Source organism: Tremella mesenterica, assembly GCF_000271645.1.
Source record: "Tremella mesenterica DSM 1558 unplaced genomic scaffold TREMEscaffold_1, whole genome shotgun sequence".
In the NCBI taxonomy this organism is placed as follows: domain Eukaryota; kingdom Fungi; phylum Basidiomycota; class Tremellomycetes; order Tremellales; family Tremellaceae; genus Tremella; species Tremella mesenterica.
The window spans coordinates 4,137,322-4,155,594 of record NW_006711225.1 but is presented as its reverse complement, the minus strand read 5'-3'; the positions used below and the strand labels follow the sequence as shown (position 1 = coordinate 4,155,594).

General features: G+C 46.5%; 8 protein-coding genes across 8 annotated transcripts in view; 4 read left to right on the top strand and 4 right to left on the bottom strand.

Annotated features, from left to right (window-relative positions):
- Positions 1 to 715, top strand: part of TREMEDRAFT_37184 (uncharacterized protein) — a 2,298-nt gene extending 1,583 nt beyond the window's left edge. Inside the window, exon 3 of the mRNA XM_007000815.1 lies at positions 460 to 715. Coding sequence (XP_007000877.1) covers positions 460 to 476 — 17 coding nt within the window. The 3' untranslated portion in view covers positions 477 to 715. The remainder of the gene's footprint in view (positions 1 to 459) is intronic.
- Positions 716 to 945: 230 nt separating this feature from the next.
- TREMEDRAFT_42213 (uncharacterized protein) lies at positions 946 to 3,202 on the bottom strand (the record flags this gene model as incomplete). Its single annotated transcript, XM_007000944.1, has 6 exons — positions 946 to 1,760; positions 1,816 to 2,059; positions 2,291 to 2,388; positions 2,437 to 2,567; positions 2,738 to 2,901; positions 3,041 to 3,202. The coding sequence occupies 6 exons, from the start codon at positions 3,200 to 3,202 to the stop codon at positions 946 to 948; spliced, it is 1,614 nt and encodes a 537-aa protein (XP_007001006.1).
- Positions 3,203 to 3,768: 566 nt separating this feature from the next.
- TREMEDRAFT_59319 (uncharacterized protein) lies at positions 3,769 to 5,746 on the top strand (the record flags this gene model as incomplete). Its single annotated transcript, XM_007001550.1, has 8 exons — positions 3,769 to 3,914; positions 4,118 to 4,230; positions 4,279 to 4,319; positions 4,364 to 4,500; positions 4,692 to 4,842; positions 4,888 to 4,936; positions 5,003 to 5,277; positions 5,492 to 5,746. The coding sequence occupies 8 exons, from the start codon at positions 3,769 to 3,771 to the stop codon at positions 5,744 to 5,746; spliced, it is 1,167 nt and encodes a 388-aa protein (XP_007001612.1).
- A 237-nt stretch (positions 5,747 to 5,983) lies between these two features.
- On the bottom strand, positions 5,984 to 8,167 carry TREMEDRAFT_26565 (uncharacterized protein; the record flags this gene model as incomplete). Its single annotated transcript, XM_007000708.1, has 3 exons — positions 5,984 to 6,316; positions 6,380 to 7,122; positions 7,306 to 8,167. 3 exons carry the CDS (start codon positions 8,165 to 8,167, stop codon positions 5,984 to 5,986), a joined length of 1,938 nt encoding a protein of 645 aa, XP_007000770.1.
- A 439-nt stretch (positions 8,168 to 8,606) lies between these two features.
- On the bottom strand, positions 8,607 to 9,833 carry TREMEDRAFT_59317 (uncharacterized protein; the record flags this gene model as incomplete). Its single annotated transcript, XM_007001549.1, has 6 exons — positions 8,607 to 8,654; positions 8,873 to 8,929; positions 9,056 to 9,181; positions 9,204 to 9,317; positions 9,401 to 9,541; positions 9,732 to 9,833. The coding sequence occupies 6 exons, from the start codon at positions 9,831 to 9,833 to the stop codon at positions 8,607 to 8,609; spliced, it is 588 nt and encodes a 195-aa protein (XP_007001611.1).
- A 3,224-nt stretch (positions 9,834 to 13,057) lies between these two features.
- Positions 13,058 to 13,956, top strand: TREMEDRAFT_59315 (uncharacterized protein; the record flags this gene model as incomplete). The annotated part of the gene is made up of 2 exons (XM_007001548.1): positions 13,058 to 13,811; positions 13,859 to 13,956. The coding sequence occupies 2 exons, from the start codon at positions 13,058 to 13,060 to the stop codon at positions 13,954 to 13,956; spliced, it is 852 nt and encodes a 283-aa protein (XP_007001610.1).
- Positions 13,957 to 14,633: 677 nt separating this feature from the next.
- On the top strand, positions 14,634 to 15,328 carry TREMEDRAFT_59314 (uncharacterized protein; the record flags this gene model as incomplete). Its single annotated transcript, XM_007001547.1, has 2 exons — positions 14,634 to 15,219; positions 15,294 to 15,328. 2 exons carry the CDS (start codon positions 14,634 to 14,636, stop codon positions 15,326 to 15,328), a joined length of 621 nt encoding a protein of 206 aa, XP_007001609.1.
- A 236-nt stretch (positions 15,329 to 15,564) lies between these two features.
- Positions 15,565 to 17,468, bottom strand: TREMEDRAFT_59313 (uncharacterized protein; the record flags this gene model as incomplete). The annotated part of the gene is made up of 11 exons (XM_007001546.1): positions 15,565 to 15,876; positions 15,931 to 16,020; positions 16,065 to 16,152; positions 16,196 to 16,238; positions 16,281 to 16,480; positions 16,523 to 16,694; positions 16,742 to 16,907; positions 16,952 to 17,175; positions 17,219 to 17,282; positions 17,328 to 17,390; positions 17,457 to 17,468. The coding sequence occupies 11 exons, from the start codon at positions 17,466 to 17,468 to the stop codon at positions 15,565 to 15,567; spliced, it is 1,434 nt and encodes a 477-aa protein (XP_007001608.1).
- Between the last annotated feature and the right edge of the window lie 805 nt (positions 17,469 to 18,273).

The window sequence follows — 18,273 nt, the reverse complement described above, 5'->3', positions numbered from 1 at the left end:
ACCCTATTGGTAATGGTAGAGATGCGTCTACTATGTAAGGTATACTAAGTCTGGCGTGTCTTCGTCCCTCCGCGAGGTTCCCTGGTCGTTAAACAACGCAAACCGAGGGCGATAGCCACCTAAGCGATCAACCTTGAAGCTGTAGATGAGCACTCAAGTCAAATCAGACCTCTCCGTCTAGCAGTGGCAGACAGGAAAGGTGACAGATACGATCCTGTTGCCTCGAGAGATTGATTGGATGGCACAGCGCAGGCAATTGTCCTTCCTGCCCTTCTGGCATTCATGAGGAAGCGGATTCCCCTTGGCTTTCCTGTCATCGAACCCTCCGCCGAAGAGGTCCCCACCGACTCTCCTGCTCATCTTCTGTTTGTTGTTTGACTGCCATGGCGGCATCCCGCTCTTGGTTTGCGTCGTGTACCGACCCAGGGAACCAATGCAAGAACCATGCTGACTCGACAGACTTCAAAACTCGTTAAAAAGTGAGACTCATCCCCTCCCACTCCCTAGTGCACCTATCACAAACTTCAATGATGATCATGGGACTCCCTCTACGCAAAATACATGTCGATATCCCCTTGGAATCGAACCTACCCTCTTTGAGGGCCATCCGTTGTCTGAACCTTGTTTTCTGGTTTGTGCATTTCAAAGTGAGATGATGCTGATGGCAGTCTCCCACGATAACATCGACAAGTCACGTAGCACATGCATGGTATTTGCATAACCTATCTCTCACATGTTGTTCTGACTCGTAACCTCTGACCCTTCACTCTACTCATATCAATGATCGTGGTCGATTCCTGCGCACTCCTGATGAACAAGCTATATGGAAAGCAGGTTCATAAACTGCGCAGGATGCAGCAAGCGCAAGAAGCCTCAGATATGCCAGATATTGTATTGCATTAAGATATTATGTACCCAAAATCTCGCTTAGATGACTAAGATATATCACCAAATCCCTAACAAACTTCCCAATGTCCATCCTAAAGTCACACATCCCACAGGTAAGATGCCCACATACACTATCAAATCCTGCCATAATCTCCTCCCTAATCGACGTTTTTGCAATTGTCTCTCTTTCCTAGCTAACAACGCATCAACAGAAGGATCTTGTAAACTATCCGTCCTCGAATGCGATCTCTGACCATCATTCCCATTCTCAACTCCATTCCCATTGACTCCTGCATTTGTAGGTTGACCAACCTGTTGAGTTGATGGGAAAACAATAGCCAACGGAGATCTAACGTGAAAAGTCACGATAAAGAATACACTAGGTAATAACCAACAAACACTCAAAATCATCCCTACTCCTAATAATTCAACTTTCGCAGCCAACCATCCACCTATAGAAGTGATCAAAACGGTCAAAAACCATAATGTTACTCCTACCCATTTACCAGCACGTAATCTTTCACCTCTTTCCACACCGAGTGATCTAAGGATTGTATCTCTTCCACGTAAAATCCACATGTTACTACTACCCAACGTCAGGGTAGCCATGAGGATCCTAGCTAAGTTGAGCCATGCGTCGTCGGATGGAAGACGAGCGAAAACGCCAGAGGCACTTGTGGGTGTTGCAGTTGGGAGAGAAGGGAGATCTGGTAGAAGGTAATATGGTACTAATGCTAGTGGTAATGCTAAAAGAAGGAGAAGGGAAGAAGATATTAGACAAGGGAGAGGGAAAGAAGAACGTTTGGATTTAGTTAAAGTGGAATGAATAGGGAGGGTATTTATATGAGGTGAGAGGAAAACTGTAAGTGTGGCTGAAAGTTAAAAAACCAATTACTTATAAACAATAGGGGAAGGGGAATAACTTACTGATACCAGCTCCAGCACTACTACCACCTCTTAATCCAAATGTCCTCGCTACGAGTCCGACACTTTGGGTCATACGTTCCACTGCATCTGACCCGTCTGTGGGAGGTTGGTCAAATGGGATTTTGGTGATTTCCACAGTTCGACCAATGATCAAGAATGCCACGACGGGAAGGAGTAAAGCTAGGATGACTGGTGCACGACGAAGGGAACGCATCATTCTTGAAGGTAGGAGGGAGGGTAGAAGCTGATAAGTTAGTTTTGCTAAATGTCATATCCTTCCCGCATATACTTCTTGCATATCCGAAAACGACAGTCCGATGGTGTCGGAAATGAGAGAGTGAAAGCATATACTAAAAGAAGGATACAAGCATATGGGCAGGGAAAGACACGAGACTATATACGTTTGGGGGGAGGGGGTGACAAGGGGGAATATGGGAATATATACTCTATTAATGAGGGATGGGGGATGACCTACAGCTAAAGCCGGTAGGACAGTCCATAACGCCCTAGAAGAGAGAAAAGCGTTTTGTCCGATATAAGTCTCAACAACGGGTAATAACAAAGGATGAAGTGCTTTCTCATTAGCTGACCATACCTACACACAGGTAGAAACGGGCTCACTTCCTAACCATCCTACCAACATGCCAATGACACCAATGATTACGGACACTCTACCGGCCCAGAGACCGTACAGGGAATACTTTCCCGCAGTGACTGCGAAGACATCTTCGAATGTGTGGACTTTAAGATACCTGTGGTCAGTCCATACTCGGTCTATGGAATCATAGATCACATGCGGTTCATGATTGTGGGGAGGAGAAGAGGGGGCAGGAGGAGGGATCATACGATAGCAGGCGGATCCAATAAACGAGAGGTTTGGGTGACGGAAGCGGAGGGAGGGGGGAAAGGAGGGACAACTCACCATGAAAGATAGACAATGACAATGTGAGCACAACAGGAAAGTACCACCAATACACAAAGAATAGGAATGAAGAAAACTACTCCTGCAGGGAGGAAATTATAAGGAAGTATAGCCAATAGAGGAAACAAGGCCAGAGGATGAGCGAGCATGAGGGGAGGTATCAGCTGGGATATTAGTCCTTATCCGCATCTCCTATCCCCCCCCCCCCTGGCCATCTCGTATCTTCAATTGAAATGAAGGTTTCCACATCGACGGGATAATAATGATGATGATACCTTGTAGATTTCACAAGACCAAACTCACCTCAAACAACCCTTTCTCCGATTTATCTTCCCCCTCCCATCTTCTTCTCCTCCTCTTCCTTCCTCTACCTCTTGACACTAAAGGTTCTCCCACATCCACCTCTTCATCCTCCATCTCCTGATCATCATCAAAAACAATTTCTTCTTCCTCATCATCCAACATTTCTAAACCTGAATCTCTTGATATCCAACTATCTCCGCTTCCGCTCCCACTCCCACTTCCAGATCTAGCAGATTCAGGTTCTTCAATCCTATCTCCCAACTCGAATCGACTTATATGAACCTCATCCCTCTCTTCATCCTCCATAGTATGTTGATGTTGAAGATTGAAAGAAGTCAGACGATTATCTTTCGTAGGAGATACTTCTGAAACGGGTGAAGGGATACGAGTAGGTGTACGTGAACCGACACTTGACGAAGCTGGAAAATAAGCCGAAGTTGGTGTATCGGGAGTCTCGTACGTCATCGTACCGATTGTAGAAGGGGTACTGGGTGACATATTGTTCCGTATTTGTCAGATGTTCAATGCGTATGATGCTTATGCTTCTCTTTCTATGGTAGAGGTAGAAAAGAGGGAATGGAGAACAAGCAAGGGAAAGGGCGCGTGGATAAAGTTAAAGAGCGGTGCCTGAATGTAATACTTAAAGAAAGACGAACAACTTTGAGATGGACAAGTTGGGAGTTTATTCTCTTCGAAATGTCGACCAATTTTGAGAGAAAGAGATGATCATGTCAGAGCAATCCGAGGTAGACGAGATGGAACAAGAACATGTTCCTGCAAAACAAAAAACTTTCAAGAAGAACGCTCATATCGCTTATTTTACCAGGTGTTTGAAAGCGTTACCAAGTCAAGCAGAGGGACAAGATGGCAATAGGTATGTGTGTCTTCCTCCATGTATCCGTGGAGTCACTTAGAATTGTATGGTGGTGGTTTGTGCCATATCCGACAATACAGACCAAAAGCGAAATGCACCTGAATGGATGCTCTTCCTATGTCACAAATGACGACCCATCCAACTGACGGCTCGGCAGCTCAGCTGGATATCAGCAGACTGTGACTGGGCTGGCTGACCCACAGAATAACTATCGCTTTTTTCTGTCTTTCCGCTCTGGACCTCCTCGGTCAATTACATACTTTCAGTGAAGAACAACGTAAAGGTTGGATTGAATGGATATGGAGACTCCAATCTTGTGAGAGCTTTTCACATTATAATACTTGATGACATGTGCTCATCATAGCCTCCGGTGGATTCAGAGGGTCGACCTGTATGGACATTCCCGTGCGGCCTCTTTATATACTCAAAACATCGTCGCTGAGTCGTAGGATGAAAACCAGCCGGGTCACCTACCATCTACTTATACCGCTTTGATGTGTCTGGGTATCTTGCGTGCCCCACTGGATAGGTTAGATGTCGTCGCTCTAGGGAAGTTTCTAAGGTCTTGTCAAGCCGCTGATGGATCGTGAGTTCTTTTCATTCATCATTCGTCCCACTAACTATCTGTCAATCACCGGGTGTCTTAAAGCATGGTATCTGGGGCTACATGATCATATCCGTTCTGTATCCGATCAGTGAAATAAGTTGCAACAGGTTGAAATTTCTTTCCAAAGTTGGGCTTGACCCGAGTGCGTCAGACTCATTGCTGACATATAGATTCTCACCCACACCGATCCACGATGACTCTCCATTGACTAGTCGTTTTGAAAATGACCTCCGGATGACATATTGTGCTTCTGTCATACAATATCTCATCAATGTAAACATTGACATATCTTCCGCTCAACGTCTTATCCATCGCTGTAGAGTTAGTTCTCCCCTCCCCCGACATTTTCGCATGACTGACGAACAGACATGGGAAGGTGGATATGCTTCGAAACCAGGAGTGATTGAATCTCAAGGTATGTCAACTTCCGTCCTGCTTGCCCTCTTCCCTGTATTTGTGAGATGAAAGGATTGATAAGAAGGAGGAACGACATATTGTGCTATTGCTTCTCTTTCTCTTTTCTCGTCAAATTCGGAATCCATCGATATGTCCCCGGCAGAACAAATTCATGATGAGCTGGATTTTGAGGTACAAACGGGGAATGATACGAGTGAAGGAGTTTATGAAGAAATGAAGATGGTTGAACAAGAAGCAACATTGAGATGGGCTTTACAACGTCAAATCGGAGGTTTTCAAGGTAGACCAGGAAAATTGGAAGACGTTTGTTATTCATTTTGGATAGGGGCTACAATACATGTGGGTTGGTTTTCCTTATCCATCTCATGATCCTCTCACATTTCATCATGTTCATTTCTTATAAGCGTCTCTCGTCCAAGGGATATTTTTAACCAAGTAAGGGATGAACGCTGTTTCTCCTGGTGCACACAAACTTGTAGGAGTTTGCCCCTCGTTATTTGATCAGAGAAGAGTGTGAGATTGGGGGGGGAAGAACGTCAATGCTGATTTTCAGATTTTAGGTCATCCACAGTTGATAGACTCCCTCTCTGATCTTTCATTCCTTCTATCTGCTCAATCTCCCTTGGGTGGTTTCGGTAAAGATCCCGAAGCTTATCCAGATCCATATCATTCATATCTCGCCTTAGCGGCAATATCCCTATCACATCCTGATCTAGGTTTACTTTCTCTGGATCCTCGACTGAACGTCAGTAATGATACTGCCGACTATCTGATGAAAGAGATGAAACGAATAAGAACAAAGATATGAGTATTTGCATCGTACTGTACATATGTATTTCAATCTCCTACAACAAGTATATCAAGAATCAGATATGTGATGTGTACAGACTTCTTCTGCCCCTGTTCATACTCTGTTAAAGACCAAACTAACTAAATTGTTCATTCTTCCGCGAATATCTCCTACCAGGATCGCCAGCCTTCTCATATTTCCATGCGGTTCAGATGATAAGCACAGCAAGAGAGTGAGTTTAAAGCCCAAATGATCTCAAACTTCCGTCTTTCTCCTTCGTCCTTTTTGTCTCCCAACCCACGTCTCTCCTTTCACAGGTAACTTCTCAAGACTTACTGTCCCAACTACCCCATGCATCCTAACTTGTACAGCGGCATCACCTTTTATACCCGCCAACGCCCCGCCTTTGAACACTACCTTCCCTACGAAATCGGACAATTGTTTATCTCTCCCTGGGAGGATGACTAATTCTACGTTATCCAACGGAGCTCGAACTGTCACCTTTCCATCGGATTGTTCGGAAGTGGCGTCGAGATATTGATCAGGATGTATATATCCGAATGCTCCTTCTGGATAATCTTCTTCTTTCTCTTCAAACCGATTTATCCATCTTGTATCATCTTGAGGAGAAGAAACGTCCGTGAAGATGACATGATTGTTTTTGGAGGACACAGATATGAGTGGAGATGATAATTCATCTGGTGCTGGTCCATCGAAGATAAGAACATCAGGTTTGACTTGATGTACTTCCAAAAGAACTTTTTCCATACCTGGTGGAAGTTCGATGATAGCAATCACCGTACCTGAAGCTCTCATCTTACCTCCAGATTCGGATAAACGCATGTTTTCTATAGCAACGCTTTGTATGACTTTCGGAGGTGGTTGAGGTCCGGGGAATGAGAGTGGTAATCTGAGAGCAGGCAGGGAATTCAAGAGCCAAGCGGGTGGAGAAGGATGAGATGTTATGGTGGGTAATGAAGATAATCCTCGGACGATGATAGGATTTGGGAGACCGTGTAGGTATCGTTGTAAGAATAGTGATAGAGGAGAGGGAATAGTGGTATTTGGAGAAGGAAGTGGAGCAAGGAAAGGAGAAATAAGTCCTGAGATATGTAAAGTGATTTCGTCACTGGTATTCGATGGTAGATGTATGGGGGAAGTGATAACAGTGGCCATGATGGTTTCTAAAGAAGAATTATGATGAGGAAGAGAGATTGAAAATGGGAGATTGAATGGGATTGTAGCGTTCAAAGAGGGGACTAAGTTGGGTATGGAAGCTGTTCCATGGATTTGTAAAGCGGAAGGGGAAGTATCTAAAGAGTATTCTTTTAGATTGACCAGGGAAGAGAGGTTTAATGGTTTCCCAGGCCATGGGAGTCCGGGTATTTGGGGAACTGGAATTAGCATGTTGACCTCCTACGACATCATTCAAACATGGATCAATAGACATTGCGTAACCTATGTTATGCATATGGGATAAAACAAGGGGAATGACGGGAACTACTTTTTGAGGAAGTAAGGACGAGGGACTGAAGTAAGAATGATAATACGGGTACGAAAAGGAATTTGTTACTCACTTGGAATATCAACTTCTAAAACTAAATCTTCCTTGTCTCCCTTGACCCACTTACCCCACCATGTTCCATCTTGAGGTAAACCCACTTGAACTTTTTCTACACCTATAGTCACTCTAGCCACACCTGTTTCCCAAGAAGATTGAACATAATCCCATAATTCCCCCGTGGAAGCTATAGGTCTAGCTATAGCTAAAACAGTCACTTCCTTTGTCCATTCTTTCATTGGTGTATCTTTCTTGACTCCAATGACCAATGGAACTTCTATCGGTCTAGGGAGAGAGATACTGAAAAGAGCTGGTGAATGAGGTTGTCTAGAAAGAAGAAGTATGTCAGAGGGAGAATTAATATTGATAATATTGATATCTTGTAATAATCTATGTGCCGTCCATCTTCTTAAATCTTCCCACCAATCAGCTCCACCACCTTTATCACCTCTCTCCCTAGCTTCGATCTTTGATTCTAAATCGGAGGATGAAATGATCCCCAAGGCTTTATCGGCGTCTATGCCACATCGGACTGTGATGTTCACAAGAACACCAGATTCGGTGATATTGAGCACTTGGATGGTTTCCGGGGAGGAATAGGTGAAAGCGGTATGAGGAAGGGAAGAGAGTTCATTTTTGGAAGGACGGAATGAAGCTCCGAGTAAGACGATGAAGAGGATGAATGAGAGTAAGAGGGAGAGAAAGATAACGGCGAGTGTGTTAAGGATGAGTCTGAATGTATGGGAGGAATGAGTGATGGGATCATGGGTTGAGAGAGAGGGTTGACCGAGAAGAGGAGAGGTTTCGGATGGTTCTGATGATTCTGATAGAGAAGATACACGAGCTTTGCCTTTGTTCTTGCTCTTGAGTATGGGCATGTCTAGTTGATCATAGGTGTACAAGGGATGGATGACAATGGCTTGACCGGTGAGAAGGACGTTGGCCGTTGGCTCTTACTTACCCGATGCGGCAATTCCCTTCACCCCCATTCAGCCATGCAACCACGTTCGAACCGTCCACTTTTCTCTCTTGTATCATCACAACTCTCAAATCATGTCTTCACAACGTCATAAGACCCTTTCATCTGGTTCAAGCTCTCGATTCACTCCACCTCCACTCTTCACAGATCTGGCTCATCACACACTTTACATCGCATCGCTCATCGCCTCGCAGTTAACTCCATGGTCTTCCCTTCAGCCCGCTTTTCACTCAGACGTCGGCCGAGATGATCAATCAGTGTGATATTCTCATACTCAGCACAGCCTTCAGTGCATTTTGACCCAGGCCTGATCTGTTATCGTCGACAAATGCGTTTTCTCAGACTTGAGCTTCTCTGCCTGCATCCCAAGCCGGAGGCTCCGAAACCTTAGACATAGTCGACAGCCGTTCGAGGAAAAGTGAGTCAGTGAAGGCGATCAAAGGCTCATCGCTGACAGAACCACACCGGACTGCCTATTCGCACAAGTCGATTGCAGTCAGTTGCCGAAAAATAGTGCGGATGGGTCATTAGACAATGCATCATATTACGTCGAGCATCATAATTTCTAAAGTCACTGCTGATACGCTGACACTCCTCTGCTCACTCGCAGATAACTCCTACCGCTAAAGGGCCTCGCCAAACTCAACGACTCGCTCCCTACCTTCACTGAAGTGCACTCGGTAAGTTTCGAACCCCATTGCGCGATGTATACTGCTGAGCGACAGATTGACAACGGTCACCCGTCTCACGCCCGTTGCTGCCCTCTTTAGCTCTGCACGATACGAACCACACACCACGCTCCCTTCTTCCTCCCTTCGTGACCCGCTCGGTCTACACGAAAAGCTGCGAAGCATCTTCCAGAAGCACCATGTCCGACGGGCATTCCCCCCTTATCCCCGATCCATGCGAACGACTCTCACGGTCGAATCTCTCACGTTTCTGTTCTTGATTCTCGGCCGGACGTTCGAGAACACTCCGCTTGTCGAGAATGCACCACCTAGACATATCTGAGTTACGGACTTGAACGCTCTCGGCCCCCAAGGTCTTTCCTTTGTAAGTCTAAAAATCTTCCCACGTCGTCTCTTGCTGCTCGAACAGTACAAAAACCCTACGCCTCGTTGAATATCTTTACCGTGCTTCCATCTTGTTCGAAGATGTCAGATTCCGATTCGGATTCTTCCACCAAGTCGCATGAGGCCTCCCCTTCGTCCCCCTCTTCCCATACCGCTGGTTTACCCCCTATCCTCATCACTCTGCCAGAGATCGATCGGCGCTTGATTCGACAGCTGTATCGGCTCCCGACGCTCAACCCAATATTTCACCGCCCGTCTTGTACGAGAAGAATAGCGAGCTCGGTTTGAGCTCGAGTGCCACTTTCAGTTTGAAATTGGCCCTCACGAATGCTAAGGCAGCTCCTCCCCTCCCCCCCAAGCGTTCAAATACTGATCCAGGGATGAGCTCACTGAGAAACGATGCGCTGGGGTCCTGGCAGTCACCATCAGGATCAACAGTCTCCTCCTCCTCAAGAGCTCGCTCTGATAGATCCCGTTGGCGTCCAGGGCCATATGACCGCTCAAAGTCTCGCAGAAGCGAAACCGACTCGTTTACTGTCGATGTAACTGTTCAATGTTCTGGAAATCGCTGGAAGTCGCGCAGGAAAGATATACTCCATACGCACGCCAAGGCCGTGATCGCCGTGACCAACGTAACGGGGAGCCTTGGAAACATGACCGTGAATCAGCCACCTAGTATCTTTGATCCTGGCCCTGAAGCATCTGCAATGGATACCAATTTATGATATTATGTACACGTAGAATGCCTGGAAGCACACTCAGGAGCCGGAAGAGGCTCCAATGCAACACCATACAGATACTTACAGGTGCGATGAATGGGCACGTAGAGTACTTGAGTAACTTGTGCGTTACTTAGTTGCATGATACATTTTGAATGCATTTTCCCGTCCTATCACCAGATATCGCAGTCAGTCTCCTTTCCTACTTTTTTGCTTTCTCTTCCTTCCCACCTCACCCATCCCTGGCCAATCACAGTACTTCAGGCCTTGAATCTAGCACCACAATGTTAGATCCAGATTCTCCTTTGTCATCCATCATAACTGGCACAGAGTCCACCCTCGCATCCTCCTCGCGGTCCAGTCTCGATGACGATCTCACCCCCTTTCCTTCCCCACTCCTCTTGCCCACTACACTTCCCACCACTTGGAATCTCGACCTTTCCGCTAGCTCCTTAGCCGGCCTGTCTCGTGAGTGGAGCTTCTTTGATCTTCCATGAATTTCGTCGTGCAATCGTATTCCACGTGACCCACTTGCTGACCACCAGTGACCGCCGATGGTGCTTTCGAACAAGAAGTGGACGATAAAAAAATCGTCACCGATCAAGAACGGGCAAAGGCTCTCGAGCTCAAAGCTCAAGCTAACAAAGCATTTGCAGGCATGTCATCCACAACTGTCAACCTACAGCATAACTGACATGTTCCAGCTAAAGATTTCGTTCGAAGTATAGAACTCTACACAGAGGCCATAGCGCTTGACCCGCATGAGCCGACGTTTTGGAACAACAGAGCGATGTGCAAGGCCAAGTTGGAGGAACACGGTGCTGCTATAGCGGATGCTAGTAAGTCGACCATCTCTGTGACATCCATATCGCTGACAGAGATAGCCAAGGCGGTGGCCCTGAATCCCAAGTATGTCAAGGCTTACTACCGTCGAGGCACTTCCTATCTCGCCATCATGCGTCCTACACAGGCTGTGCCGGACTTCAAAAAGGCTCTTTCACTAGAGCCAGGCAACAAAGATATCCGGGAACAGCTGAATGCAACCGTCAAACTCATCAGGCGGATCGAATTCGAAAAGGTTAGATTTGTGGCTGACGGATCGCTCGAAAGCTGACATTCAGGCCATTTCGGTAGGAGAGACCGAAAGCGCTTCTACCAGGTGTATGACGCTCATCTCTGAGGGGTCATGTCCATTGGAAAATCCTACAAATTTCCCCCTTCCTTCCGTCTCATCTGATCCAAAGGCTAGATACGAGCCGACTCTAGAGTTTGTGAATTCGATGGTGGAGAAATTCAAGGATGGTGGAAAGGTTCCGCGGAGATTGGCTTGGGAAATCATCTTGGGTGTTAAGGAGATTGTGGAAAAGGATAAGACGTTGGTAGAGGTAGAAGTGCCAGAAGGCGTAGTGTGTGATGTGATTGGGGACACCCATGGGGTTAGTCATTGTAATCTGTCACACGACCAGTCAGCTTACACAACAGCAATTTTTCGATGTCTGCAACTTGTTCTCCATGATAGGTCCTCCGTCAGATACACATATGATCGTGGTCAATGGCGATATGGTGGATCGAGGGTAAGTGGCTCTCTCCAATAACCGTACACCTGAGCTAAAAGACAGATCATGGTCATTAGAGACCGTTCTGACATTCTTCGCTTGGAAATGGCTTCGTCCAGACAGAGTATTCATCAACCGAGGCAATCATGAGACTAACGGTAAGTCTATCATCATTTGCACATCTCGTGGTCGGTGCTGATTGTCAGACATGAATAAAGTGTACGGGTTCGAAGGGGAGGTCAAGACCAAGCTAGGGGAGATGACTTATAAGCTGTTTGCGGACGTTTTCACAGCACGTGAGTTGACGATTGAATGAATAGCAGTTAGTTGACAATAGTGCCAATCGCAACTCTGATCACCGCTGGTCTTCCCCCTTCCAACCTAAAATCCGAAGGTTCGCAACCGGCAATCCTGTCCCCCGAAGGTCGCAAACGGTATTTTGTCGTTCATGGTGGTATTTTCAGCAAAGACGGTATCACACTGGAAGAAATCTCGAAAGTGGAGCGATTTGGTCGTCAACCAGGACAAGAAGGGATCATGTGTGAGATGCTTTGGACTGATCCTCAAGATCAACAAGGTCGTGGACCGTCAAAACGAGTAAGCCATCTTCACTACTTCCACAAGACGAAGGCTGATAGTTGCAGGGCGTTGGTGTAGGTTTTGGACCAGACGTCACACGACGATGGTGTGAATTGAACCATGTAACGGCCATCATCCGATCACACGAAGTCCGAGCAGATGGCTATGCGGTGGAACATGACGGATTGTGTATAACCACATTCTCTTGTCCAAATTATTGCGATACGACAGGAAACAAGGGCGCGTACGTCCGTATGCAAGCAGACGGACAATTGGGTTATCATCAATTCGACGCTGTCCCTCATCCAGCCGTGCGGCCTATGGCATATAGTTCGGGATTCTTTCCCGGGTTGATGTGATGTGTTTGGAGATATATCTTTGTGCAAAGTGTCAGAAAGTGATCAAGGAGGGGAATGGGGATACAAGGTCAAGTAGATCATTTCTTCATTGCATTGCATAATCTCGTCTTTCATTTAACCCCTCTGATTCGACATCTGACGATCTCTAGCACCTCATCGCAAATTCGGAAATGACATATTGGAGATCGTGCGAAGGGTGATTGCACGAGTATGTAACAGTAAAAAACGGGTGCGTTGTAAACTCCGGAGTTGTCCCTTTCAAAAAATTGTAATGACGAGCTTTGCTGATCCTCCTCGAGTAACGCATTCATCACAGCTATCATCTCGTGCCATACGATGAAGCACGCCCAAATTCATATCCGTTGTCTCTGATCCCCGTGAATTTTTGAGACTCCGATCCTATCTTCACTCATATACATCAAGGGGCACCCGTTTATCACCCTCCTCAATTGTCTTTCCCATCACCACATCAACTATTACAAGCATCTGGAAGAGAAGAAACAATGTCAAATCCTGACCGTCAACACACTCGTCCTGCAACTCCCTGGCTCGGACCCTCGGAAGAATTATCCGACCCTGAAGTCGAAGAAGTGATGTCGCTTAACGGGTCGGAAAGTGACACTTTTTCCCTACCTCCTGCTTTTGAGATCGAAGAGGACTTCCACCCTCAGCCTTCTGTCGACATTTATCAACAAAAATACGACGAGACAGGACTACCGATATTCGATTTCTCCAATTGGGGTAATGATCATGAAGAGCAAGAACAAAGAGAAGAACCAGAACAAGAACCAGTGGATAGTCTCACAAGTGGACTTTCTCTTATGGATTTCAATTCCACCGTGGTAAATCCGACTTCTGCTTCTGACAGTGCTAATATAGGGGCGGTGACGGCTCCCCGTACACGCACAAGACGAACCAATAGTAGAAGTGTGCGATTCGTAGAATCATCTAATGATCCCTTGAACTCAAGCGGTCCGACAAGTCCAATCAGTCCAAGAACCAGAACGCGTTTTGGGGTAAGGTCTCAAACCCAGGACAAGGCTCGAGCAACGAGAAAAAGGACAACTCGTCTGCGAAATATGCAACAAACTCGCGGGGTGGATCCAGAATATGTGAATCGTCTTGACGAATATCGCGCTCGATCAAGTGTTCCATTGTTCACTCCTGAACAAACTGGACAAATCGGTACATTTGGAACTTTCGGAACTTTCGGACCTTTCGGGCAAAGTGGGACGAACCAATCCGAAGTCGGTGAAGGTCAGTCAAAATGCTCCCATCTTGATGGAGAATAGCTGATGTGAAAGATGATGATATTGAATCAGGTCCCGGTTTCGATGAACCTCAACAACTCGAAAGACAGAGGGCTCGTTTGCTAGGGTTGCAAACTGATGACGATTACTGAATCTATGATAGTACTTATCATTCATCCTCCAATGCGGTTTGGCCGACTAGTCTGTCATAGGGGAAAGATAGTCTGATACTGTGGTAGAGATGTATATGGAGATCATCTACGTTTCTTTCCTTCATTGTTACATTACTTGGAATATGTGAGAAAGCCTGTATGTTACTCCTCATAATCACCAATCCGTTGAATATCGTGTGGTCAATCTTACAGGTCTGAGATAAGAGATGATGACGTGATATCTCTTCATACTCACTACAATGAAAAGAACTCACCTCCTTTTTCCCCCGTGTGACAATGAAGAACAAATAGTCATTTCGGAAAATGTTTCATATTTGTTATCCTGAGACGTTTTATCGCTTACATGTCACATACTAGTCATCTCCGGTTCCTCTCCTTTCTATCAAATTTGTGACACGTGTGGACCTCCTGCGCCTTTCAAAACCCCACGTTATCACCATCGTTATTACTACTCCGATTTGAGTCTCCTACCTCATAGGAAAGATTGAATGACTCATACCTACATATCTCACATTGGCATTTGTTATTCCATCTATCCCATCATCTAACAAACAAGCAACTAAGCAAACAAGCAAACAAGCAATCAATCAATCAATCAATCAATCTGATCAAAGTAGAAGAGTAACTCTCAAAGAAGATTTCTTCACTAATCAATAATGTCTACCTTCACTTCTAATCAAACTCTTCCATTCGATTCATGCATCCATACTTGGGACGCAAACGAAATGATGGTTGATGATCATACTGGATATTCATCCGATGAAAATCTCGAACAACCTGATGAACCTAGTTTCCCTTTCGTTGATCCGACAGATGATGATGAATCCCAATACGTATTCAATACTCAATCTCAACAGTCCCAATGGTTTCAACCTCCTTCTACTTTTCCTCAAAGTGGAGGATTTAATGATCAAGTTGACATTGATAAACTCACAAATCGAATCACTGAACTGGAAGTTGATCCTAGAAAAAAAACCAAACGGGGTCAATCTGGTAAAGGTGCTTTGACAACTAATACCACTTTAGCTAACAGGACCAATACAGGAAGACATGGACGTAAAAATAGTAAGAGGTTCGAACCTACCAGTCCGACTTCGTCTACTGCCATTGTTCATCATAGGAAAAAACGACAGGACAGTGGTAGTTATTCGAAAAATATCGACAAGGCATTCGAAGCGCTCACGGATGTTATCATGACTGATTATCCAACGGATCAGTCAAATACTGTCGTTGGGGAGAACAGTGAGTATATTACTTGATTTCGATGGAGACCCTGACGACCAGGTCAAGTTTTGGTCAGGTACAGCCGAAAGCAGGCCACAAAGACGCCGGAAGAATATCAGACGTATAATGAGATGGTGCAATATACACATCAGAGAATGGATGAGCAATTCGACAATGGATCTAATTACATAACGGGTAGAGTGGAGGAATTGGACTGATTAGTTGAACAACTGTGGAATGATTTCAATGATTGGTGCATGGTGCATAGTGTCATTTGCAACTCCCCAAATCCCCTTAGTATCCCGGAAAACATATGATGTCGAACCCCTTGTGACAAACAATGAATCAAAAACAACCCATCACCTACGCAGCAGCCACAGCAGTCGGATCCGCATCTTTCACATCCACCACATCCATATCATCCGATTCGTTCTCCTCATCACTCATACTCTCCTTGAGCATTTCCAATAGCTCGTGCGCTTCACTCAACTGCGCCACAAGGATTGCTTGCCCTTCCGGGATGCTCCCATCGTCCGCGTAGAATTTTCCGTCTTTTCGAAGTTGATCGATCTGATGCAAGGCGAGATGGTATGGATACAAGTCGCGAGGGGAGTATGGCCCACCATACTTGAGTACCTCGTTAAGACATTTTTTGATTGTGGATAGTTTATTGGCCTGAATGTCAATCTGCGTGAAGCCCATGCCCTCACGAGCGGTCAGGAGACTTACGACCGGCATCAACTCCTCTGAAATTGGCTCTGACTCTGACATGAGCCGATAGATGAGACCATAACATCGTCGCAGTAAGAAAAGCAATGCCTGTGAGTCAGTGGGCGAAGTGTCCAACGCGCAACCTAACGCACATATTGCCCTTCAGCTTTGTTTCCCTCAGCATCCACGAATTTGCCGTCTACTCTCATTGAGTCAATCTCCCGTAGCGATAAGGAGTAACTGAACGTCAGCATCAACCTCGAAGCAAATCATCCTTCCCTACTTGTATAGATCCGTCTCTCTCAGCGTCCAACGATGGGTGAGCACTGTCTGTAAGCGTCGCCCAATCAGCCAAAAGATGCACTCACTTAGCTGTTCCAGCTGTCCCTTCATTTCCGTCAATCTCTCCCATATAGGCTTCAAGCTTGGATTGATATCATCCGCCGCCTCTCTGGCCTTGATATCCTGTACGACGTCAAAGTTGGTGTCCAGCAGACCAGAGAGCAATGCTTGTCCTTCAGGAACAGATGATCCTCCCGGACCTAAAAACTTCCCGTCCACCCGTTTGCTGATCGTAAGTTCCTACACGATAAGCCGAATGCACACTTACGAGTCGATCTTTCTCAACTCTTCCACAGCAGCCTTGAACTCTTGCTTATTCAGCTTCTCCTGGCCCGCCATTATAGCAAGCTGTTTGCGCAGATGTACTAGCCGTTGGTGAATAGTCACGAGCTCGACGGAGAGGACAGATAAAGAAGCCATAAGGTGATCCAGTTGCCGTTCTGCGGGGGTCAGCTGCTGAAGGAGAAAAATCTTTGACAGTGCCCACCAACACCTTCCAATTTCCGCATCATCAGCCGAACGATGGGTTCTGGATGTTTTCCATCCTCCGAGTCTTGCTTTAGGATCTGCTTCAATTGACTGAGTCGCTCGCGGAAGGGCACCAGGAATTGCTCGGTGTACGCTCCGGTCTCGTTCATATGTGACAGTATTCCCTGCGACGTCAGCTGCCCACCGAGAGCGATGAGATGGGACCCACTCGCATACTAGCAATCTGGCAGTATATTGCTGGTGTTTCTCGGCTCTTACCGATGGTCAAAAAGAAGAGACTGAGCAAGCCGAAGACGTCCCCCAGTATGGTGTCCACTCGGTTAGGTTCTGGAAGACCCGAATGTGCACCTTTTGATGAGGAAGCGACCGCTGTACCACTGACAGAAGCTTCTTTGGCTGCCTGCTCATCTCGTATTGTATTGAGTCTGGTGACTGCTGGGTCAGTTGATAGTGCTCTCTGGATTGTCGGACATACCTTGTTTGACTACCGAGCTGTATATGGACATGACATCTTGTGCCCGTATGAAGCGTGTTGTATCCTAGAGTTCAGTGAGCGTTGAGTGTCATAGATGCGTGGTGCTCACCTTCTTCAAGGCGGTCAGGCGATTACGTATGCCAATCAACGCCTCAAGGATGGGAAGCTCTTCCTGTAAGATCAGTCAGAATCCCTTCATGGCGGCTGGGCAACGGTTGCGAGCAAGGAATGAACATACCTGAGGGACCATATTGGATGACAGCATGTGCGATGGTGGGCAAGGTGTGAGATGACCCGTGACACAGTGCACAGGATGGGAAGAGAATGGTGTGACCGAGGTCAAACGGCTGCCACCCGCAAGGCAGAAATGGTCAAGCCAGCGGAGTTGAGACAAAGGAGAGAGGAACAGATAGACGAAAAAGACAAGAAGCAGGTGCGCAGTAACGAATGTCACTCCGCAGGGAAAGGAGAGTGAACCACTGGCCACTGGGAGACTGGGGTATAAAGATAGACGTTAGGAAGAGAGAGGAGAGAGAGAGGGAGAGGAGTGCGAGTACGTAGGTGAGAAATATGCGAGCCGGTCTTTGGGTCCGAGGTGTCACGTAAGCCTAACCATGGAATGCGCTAGGAGGATAGGCTCGCCATGTGCCGAGGGTGACGTCAATGTGCCACACGAGAGGAGGTAGATAACGCCGAAACGCTATCGCGCAAAGCGCCACGTTGGGGTTTTGAGGGTGTGAGAGTGGGTCATAGCGCGAGTCCCACCCACCCCGTCTCCCCCTTGCACCCCCCCTTAGCTCTTCCCCCCTCCTCCTCCTCCTCCTCGCACCATTTCAACCTATCGTCTCCTTATTTGCTTCCTTTCCTTCTCACCATATCTATACATCACTTTCATACCATCCCTATACTGGTGAGTCCTTCTTCTCGTGTCAGACTGCTGCGTGATTGTGTGTATCGTTGGCGGCGAGTCATATCTCTGAGTGATCACGAGTCCTCCCTCCCTCTGAAGGAAAGAAGAGGGATCCAAAATGCTAAGAGGGCCCTTGGAGAGAGGC